At 41.2% G+C, this 9,284-nt stretch overlaps 1 protein-coding gene across 1 annotated transcript in view; it reads right to left on the minus strand.

Annotated features, from left to right (window-relative positions):
* nav3 (neuron navigator 3) overlaps positions 1-9,284 on the minus strand; it is a gene marked incomplete in the record, with an annotated part of 202,937 nt that overhangs the window by 97,467 nt on the left and 96,186 nt on the right. Inside the window, 1 exon segment of the mRNA XM_035678645.1 lies at positions 5,112-5,254. Coding sequence (XP_035534538.1) covers positions 5,112-5,254 — 143 coding nt within the window.

Raw genomic sequence — 9,284 nt, forward strand, 5'->3', positions numbered from 1 at the left:
CACGCACACACACACACACATCACATAAACATCCATCATGCGTGTAAAATAAATGTTTTAGTGTCTGCCACCAAGAAATGACCTTTACACACACACCCCACTTTTCCTGGCTGGTTTATACTCAAGCCATTGGCACTTCTCTTTCCCTCCCTCTTTCTCTCTTACAAACACACAGACACACACAAGATCCACTACCTGACAGATATAAGTATAGTATTTCAGGAAGATGGACACAACTGAAGACAGGCGGACACAGACAGACAAGACTGCATACGAGTTATGAGAGGGAAAGAGAGGCAGATAAATAGAGACAAAAAAGGCAGGCAGAATTAGAGATGAGGCGGAAATAAAGAGAGGAGGGTGACAGAGTGACAGCATGAAGTTATGCACCATTAGACTGAGTGTCTGTCTGGCTGTCAGTCAGCACAGCGAGCAGGGTTCAGCTGGCTGTGAGTCACCTCCAGTCTGCAGTTTAAAGCCCCTTCAGGCAGGCAGAGGGGAGTGGGAGTTCAGCTTCAGCTGTGGCCGGGGCCGAGAGACTTTAACCGGCGTACACTTCTGACAACATTCTCTAAAACCTTAAAACATGCTTGAAAACGCCTCAGTGCACTGTGTCAGATCCGGAACGAAAAGTGCAATCTGTCAGGCTCTGACAGAGACTTTTCTGTACATTGTGGTGTAGAAAATGTCTAGTAATGGCCAGGGCTCCATATGTCTTCATTCAAGACAGGCATTTATTGTACATTCTTTTTTCACCATTAACGCAGCACTAAAAGAGTAAATTCACTACAGTTTCTGTGAAACTTCTGGTGTTTATTTTATAGACTGCATTTTATGTCTGTGGCCAATCAACAGGTGTACAACTACTGCTGCTGAAGCTGATTGCATCATGAATATCCTGCTGAAATCAGTTCAGGAAGCAATCCAATAAAACCAGCTGGCTGCTAAATCATATCGATCCATCATCTGTACATATATACAGTATCTATTTGATTGAAGCATTAAAAATATACTAAGCCATAAATATTGTATACATTTAAACACCTGAGATAAATCTAAAATAGTTTTACACCCAACATTTACTACCACTCCTCAGCTATTACTAGTTACCTGCACACTAGAGGGGATCTTTATTTTAAATCGTTCTGTATTTAATTACTGAGTATGCCATAAAGAATGTGCACATGTGGATGTGTGATTTAAATCTATGCAGGCACATTTTTGATATTTCAAGCATGCACAAAAGTGCTCATTCGTCATCTCTGAATGTGTCGGTGAGCTGTGTGAAAAGGTGTTTGCACAACAGCAGAACCTCCACTTTCCTGTATATGAACCTTATTTCTGCATATTTAAAAAGGACAATGAACTGGCAGACACTCTCCTGTTCTCCTGTAGTGAGGCAGCAGGTTAGAAAGCTGAGATACGTCTGCATGCAGACCCTTCTGATCTCAGACCAGCAGAGGAGACCAGCAGAAACTCACAGATCCGCTTGTGTTAAGAAACAATTATGTATTTCTTCGTGTGTGTGTTTGTCAGACAGCCATCTGATACTGACACAAACGTGGATGAGAGAGCATCCGTTTGTGTGTTTGTTCGTGCGTGTGTGTCCTCTGTATCACTCCTTGTCTTTATAGATAGAGCAGTGGCCCTCAAGGCAGTTTATGAATGTGAATGAAAGAGGTTACAAGCATTTGGTGTCTCTGGGTGTGTGTGTGTGTCCAGTCAATTAACCCCGTCTTTAGAGATCCCCCCCTCCCCTCCCCTGCTCCTCCTTACCCCACCCCCCCGAGGCTGTTTTGCCGCGCCAACACCACACTTTTCACCGCGCAGTGACTTGTCGTTGCCATGGCAACAGACTCTTCTTTTTCTTTTTTTGCCTCAGCGGCCAAGGAATGAAATGTCACTTCTTCTGGGCGGTGCTGGACCCTCTGTTAACAAACACACACACGCATGCTTTTTGTGACTACATGACAGATGACAGAAACTGAGAGTCTGGATATAAGTGTGTGTTATACATGTTTGAAATAACATGCACACAGATGCATGGACACACACTTCTGGTGCACACTCTGCCTTGTTGTGGATGTATTTGGTCACACTCTAAGTACAATGCTTTTGAACTTTAGCTGCCCTCCCCATTACATCACTGTCAGACAGATAATACATTATTGCCTTGCTAGATCGCCTCCCTACTAACAACAAGCAGAGCAATTGCCAACTTTCAGCATTCAGTCCCTTTGATGCTTCAGTTTAATTGGCTAAAGCTAATTAGATAGTTGCATGGCAACAAGAATGATGCAATGCTCTTGGTGCCCTTTGAGATCTTGCTCTCTTTGGTCAGAGCTTCACTGTGTGTGACACAAGACAATGGGTTCACGTCATCTCCATGAGGCCATACACGCCTAGGTGCCAAGGTTATGGAAACAAACAAACAAAAACAAGACTTTCAGCCATGTGTATCCCCCTTTAGTGGCATCTGTTTATGTCACAGTGGTTGGATTCATAGTGGAAGTACATCAGAAGCTAGAAGTAGTATAGGCCACTGTTTCTTAAACTTTTTACACCTGAGAAAATATCAGGGTCTCTGAGTGCCACCATTATGAAATACAGTGGCTTATACACCGACCCTATTCAGCTGCAGACAGTTCATACAGGAGGCAGGTTTATTCCTCATAAGAAGATTATTTATTGTTTGTTGTTGAATCCTGGTCCACACTTCTCTTCCCAATAGTTCCTGTTTGGAGCCATAGTTGCAGTGTGGAACCATTCCATTACCTTTGGTTACTACTACTACTTACTATAACATTTTAGCTTGTAACTAATTATGGATGTGTGAATGCGCTATGTTATGTTGGCAGGCTGATATTGAAACAAAATATTACAGGAAGTGAAAAACTTATTTTAAATTACAAATTATCTAATCCTTTAAGTATTTTAATTTGTAACAGTAAGACACACTGCATATTGTTCTTTTAAAACTGGAGGTTCTGTATAAAACAGGAGGTATGAAAATACAATTGGTCAGAAATGTCTTTGAAAAGAAAAACTGAGGAAAGATATTGGCAAACGTCTAAAAGCTCTCTAGGCTATTTTTCATGCACTTCTGAGATGATCCCTGACTTTATCCTGTCTTCTGTCAAGGTTCAGGCTTCATCTGAGGTAAAAAATAACACCTGAGCAACATCTGTCAAGCTTTATGCTGCGCTGCAAAACTACTGCAGAAAACTGATGAAAAGTTATTAAGGTTCCATTTAAAGCTGTCCCGATACCAAAAAACTTCTGCAATGTTACTATGGCTAAAAGAAAATAAAAGTGTATCTATCAATGCTATCAAACGATAAAATTGTTTTTTTAATACATGGTATCTAAAAAATAGTTCCACCGATGGAAGAACCTCATTTAGTGTTTTTTGTATTTGTTTACAATTTGACAAATCTGAGAATTCAGATGCTGTTTGCATCTGCTCAGAACACAGATCTGTTCATTTCTGAATAATGCATTTGTCTATAAAAAAGTAAAGACTTGCAAAGCCACAAGTAAAGCAAGATAAAAGGATGTAAGATTAAACAAGAGACTGTGTAACATGACAGGAGCAAATGAAACTATCTGTAGGAGAGAAAATAAACTCAAATGGCTTGTGGCAGACACTTCCTGTTTCTGTTTCTGTCTTCTGCTCTCTGCACTACCTGCGTTTGCCCAGAAGGTTCTGTCTGCATTGCTGACATTTCCCCACAATTGATTTTTTTTTTCTCCTTTTACTTTAGACCAAAACACCGTTTCACCTCTCCTGCAGTGAGGCTCCAACGTCTGGTGTCTTATCTTTGCAAACTCAATGTTTGTCTTTTGGCAGGATTCAACTCCACTCTGTGAATGGACCGGAAAAGGACCTCTTCAAATGGATTGACTAGATGCCTTATAATAAGGTTTGCTGAGGGACAAATGACTGATTTTTAAACTAAAGCACAAGAATGATACAACATATCAGTTTCTCTATAGTTTCCGCTTCCTCATTGCTCTCTTTTTAGCTACAAACACTTGATCACACACTCCCTGTCCACCCTCTCATTTCCATCATTCCTCACCATGCCTTCCTTGGCCCTCTAGTTGAAGAGTTTGAAGCTTTAGACAAAAAAAGGAAGGCCGAGTGCACATCTTGCACGAACTTTTAGGCTTGAAAGTAGGAGAGAAAGACAGATTCAAAAAGAAGAGGCTGGAGGCTTTTCTTTTTGTTTTACTGCTGCCCAATGCCACTGACTGCATTTCTACTCCACCTCCATCACCTCCCACTGAGCTCCTCTCAGCTCTACAGACTAAATCATGTCAGTGACCGAAGATTAAATGTTGGAAAACATTTTGTGATTGCCTGCACTGCGAGCCAAAGCAAAGGGTTGCCATTATAATGTCATATACTCGTCAGGAATGGTTTTAATTATTAAAATGACTGTGAGCAATTGGTTTTAATTATTGCCACTGCATGAGCCAATGAGTCATGATGAATCTTCTGAATAAGCCAAAAGGAAATCTTAAAGCGATTAGAGGTACAGTGGGTGAGCCAACAGCAAAGATATTAAGTAATTAAAACACTGCGAGCTGATATATTTACTCTTTGCAACAGAAAGAGGCTGTTAAAACAACTATTTATTTGTGAACAATCAGTTTTGCGTTGAATAAACTGCCATACACTCTAACTCTCAGCTACTGTGAAACCCTTCTCTCTAAAACATAATCACCCTCATTTGCTTCATCATGCTTGACAGAGCATCAGGCTGAATTTGCCCCTTCGGTCTTCTCTCTCGGCACGCTGTGAAAATGTGTCGGCGCCTCCACTTAATGGCATCCATTATAACTCACTTGGAATAAAGAACTGGGGATGATTCAGCAGACTGGTTAACACTGGTGAAGTGAGGGAATGGGCTTCTCTGCAGCCCTCGGCTCGTCTGTTTGAGTCGGTGGCGCCACCAAGTGGTCGGGATGGAGAATGTGAAATAGGTCCTACCTTCCTCCAGTACCATCAACTTCACCCAACTCCATCTTTCTAACACAATCAGGGTCTCGGCTTCTAAAAGTGTTGCAGTATTATGGTATTAAAGAGAATAATATGCCGTGCTTACCTCTGTCGTTGCCGCTGGCATACTGAAGAGGCTTGCTCTTGTCGATGCTGTTGAAGCTCTGGCTGCGACGGTTGAGGTTGGATGAGCCCGGGCTCCTGGAGGCCCCGCTGCCTGCAGCAGGTACTCTGGAGGGGCCTGGTAACCTGCAGGAGAGAGTTTGGACGGTAAGATAACATACTGAAGTTTAACCTAGAAATCCCTTGAGGCAGAGGTCCTCTCGGGGCTACAGTCGAGTTAAATGTCAGTGGCAGGAGCATGAAATAATTTTTATTTGTCACCAGGACAACACAATATTACTTACCCAAAAACAATGTTTGTCTCCACTCCCCTGAGATTGAACTTATTTCTGCTTTTAGAGCAGCTTTGCCTCACACAAGGCACGTTTTGGATAAATAAAGGCAGATTTTCTCCTGTTGCAGAAAAATCTGGGCTTTAAAGAATAGGGTCACATTTTACTCTCATGCCCTTAATGTACATTCAATGAGTTATTGGTCACTGTAATTGTTCCTCTTCTTCACCATGCCACCCCGTGAAAGGGTTCCTTTCCTAAAGCGATTTCAGTGTAAGTGCCTGAGGACAAAATCCAGAGACCTTATTCAGTAAAAATATATTCTTAAAGTCCCCTTTCACTCAAATCTGTTTCTCTTCTTCAGTTGGCTGTTTGATCTTCACTGTGCAGAATGCTGTATGTGCAGAGTTTGACATCCCTGATTTTAAGTGGCGGGGCCTAAGAGCATGATTTGTGAAGTCAGTCCTGGTCCCGTACACAACTTCATCCACCAGTGCACATCCACTGAGAATGGACTTTGTAGTGAAGTAGGAGACATCTTGTGTCCAGCAGGAAAACACATTCATATATTCTGGAATTTAGGATCTTTAAGTTCAAATGTTATCTTCCTTAATTATTTTTTTTTGTACAGTATTCCCCCCTTTGTGTTTCAGTGGGCAAACAAAGAAGGAATTTGGTACTAAAAAGACTATAACTTTGGAAGATATCCAGTTGATGTGTCTAATTCAGGCTGCTGAACCTTCACTTCCATTGAAATCATTAGAAAAGGGATCTCTTTGCAGGACAGTATGGACAAAAGGAAAAACTCTTTAAATGCAGATGTGGGCATGTGAGTGCTGTTTTAAGGCAAACTTGAAATGATGTGAACCTGTCCTTTAAATTTGAACTCTGGATGGTGTGAAACCCCCGCTGGAAGCGAAAACAACTCTGACTCAAACCCACAGATGAAAGACCACGAGTCCGGCCTTGAGCTGCACAGTATAGACTCCGTACAGTTAGGCAAAGAAAGTTTGGCTCACTCCAAGTTGAAAGAGTTCTTCCATTGTGTCATGAATACTGACCCTGGGCTCAGTGTGTGTCAGTGTGTAAGATGAAGTGAGATCAAGAGAGTGCTATAAGACGGTGTGTGTGTTCCCTAGTGGGCTGAGGAAGAAGGATGAAAGAAGGAGGTGAACTTTGAGTTTTGGTGGAATTACGTGACAGAATACAAAAAGCCACAAAGGTTTGCTTCGTGACAGGTTGATTGAGGTCTGTCAGCACTCGGTATTGCATGAAAATATACATTGGAGACATGTGATGGCTCATTGTGTCCTCCCTCTCTCTCATCTTCCTACATGTACAGTCACTATTCATTTCTTTACTGACGCTGTATAGAGAAACAAAGGCTTACCAAGGAGGTTTGTGCTTTCAGATATTCCCTCTACTCTCCGACACACACACAAACACATTTTGGCATTATCTTTTTCTCTCGACTAAGTCAAAGCTGCCAGTGTCAAATGTTGATTTGCCATGCTGCAGCTGGAGGATTTTCACAACTCCCTTGAGCACAAAGAATCAGCTTATCAAAAACCTGTTGTTATTGTACAATAACGATACATTGCATCTTTTTATGCACTTTGCCAGATGCTTTCGGCCATCTGGTTGTTGGTAAGTTATTTCAAAAACAGATCTAACATCTGGTTCAAGGATGATGACAAGATTTATGGCAACTTAGATCTATTTCATTAATCTTAACTGTTGTGGTTATGATGTGATTTTTATGAACTGATTCCAAATATCACATTTCAGGTCACAGTCTAGGTGGTCCATACCTGTATATATACATATTTTGCTCCCTCACAATCTCTTTATATTGTTTGTTTGCATGTTGTGACTAGACTGCATCCAGGTAAAGTAGAATCTAATCAAAATGTCTGATCAAGGGATAAAAAGATAAGAAACAGTGCAAAACCAACACAGAGTCTCAGAGCTGACAAACGGCGGGGAACTTTACACAAAAAATACGTGGGATTAAAGGTAGGTACTGCTGAAAAAGTGGGCACTGCTTATATCAGAGGGCCGTGGGCGCTTCCATTCATAGCTTGTTCTGAGTCAATATTAAGAAGGAAAGAAAAAAAAAAACTTTGAATGGATTCTAACAACTCAGTGTCTTTCTGTCTCCCTGCCCGAAAGCTGTCGTGATGTCCTTTAACAAAGATAATCGATTTGCTACGCTGAATATGTCACTCGCGTCTGTATCGCAGATGGAGCCGAGATGTCGGAGAGGAAAAGTTTTTTTTAAAGAGTGGAATCCTGAAGTGGTCAAAACCCCCAGTGGGGAAAAAAAACCAACATATTTCATACAATATGTTCCGTTTTGTCTTTAAGAGCTTTGCTTAATAAAACTAAACAAATAGAAGGACTGATCGACGTGTAGCCTGGTTAAAAAACATCTTGAAACTATCTCCCTACAATGCTTACAGTGCTGTTTCATTCCTTTGGGGAATAGAAGTAGCTCTGATGCATCTGGGATAGACAAACTTCTCATCTCTATCAGTCAGTATGTCCTGTGTTTTCTTTTAAACTATCAAACATACTTTAAGAACAAGTCAGGTCATTTACTTTGTCACACTGATTCTGTATCAGTCAATGACAGGAAAACCTGCAACTGATAAGAAAGGCCCTGGAGTGTCCTATTGGCACTTTAAGTAGGTTGGTAACATAGCAGAATTAAAAGCTGGTGAGTCCAAATAAAAACTGACAGTCCAGATACAATACTAAGAGAGACACACATACTGTTACTTGTTCCCTACTGTATCAGCTTACAGATCCTTTACATTAAAAGGACTATTGTAAGGATTATACTGATCCGATTCAATTTAAAGGACCAGTGTGTAGGAGTTAGTGTCATCTACTGGTGAAGTTTCAGATTGCAACTAACTAAACACATTGTAGGAGAAACTATGGTGGCCATGAAACTAGTGAAAAACATGAAAGTCCCTGTCTACAGCTCTTCATTTGCAGAGGAAGGCAGCTCCACACTAACTGATAGCAGTGAAGAAAATGATGCTTTAAGCTGCAGGGCTTTATGAAAATAACCATCCGCTGCATTTTCTGATGCAACAAGAAACACAGAAAGCATGCAATAACAAAATTCAGCACTTCTACAGTAATATTGCAGAAGAGGGACTTGAATGGTACTGTGTATAATTGCATAAGTTTACTTTTGGTGTCTCCCTTTGGAAAATAGAACAAGGCTCAGCGATTAAGCAGGCTGCACAGCATGCAGTCAGAGCAAAACTGCCTAATAAGTCAGTCCATGTGCTGAAGAAGCATGCTAACATTGTTTTATACAGACAATTGTGCATAAAAATAAAATGTGCTTAAGTGCAAAAAATGTGGCATCAAGAAGCAGTAAATGTGCCAGTGCCTACATTCAGCTGCTTTGAATTTTTTAGAAACCTAAAACATCAGACTGTATGTCTACATTGGCAACACACGCAGACTTTAGACTGTTTAGAGATGCTGATCCAGGCCTGAGAAGGGAGACCTGGTGCTCTGCCTGAGTGATCGCAAGGAGCTCCAGCCAGAGGTGATCCCTTAGCCTGAAGCTGAAGCTGCCACTCACAGGGCTGAAACACATGGACTTGTACAATACCACATAACAGAGAGAAAGAGTGAGAGAGCAGAGAAATGACAGGGAGGAAAAAAAGAGACAGAATTTTTATGTTTAAATGAAATATCGCACAAAACAGACAAACAAAACACAACCAAAAGCACCTGCGTACATATGCACACACATGCACTTTATCAGCAGCTGTAGGGCCTTCAGCTCCCACAGGTACAATCAGCAAGAGAAGTATCAGCAGAGAATGAGAGAGCAAACAATTAAAAAGAAAAAAAAA

The sequence above is a fragment of the Morone saxatilis genome, unplaced genomic scaffold (genome assembly GCF_004916995.1).
Source record: "Morone saxatilis isolate NCDOM2014 unplaced genomic scaffold, NCSU_SB_2.0 Contig10, whole genome shotgun sequence".
In the NCBI taxonomy this organism is placed as follows: Eukaryota; Metazoa; Chordata; class Actinopteri; family Moronidae; genus Morone; species Morone saxatilis.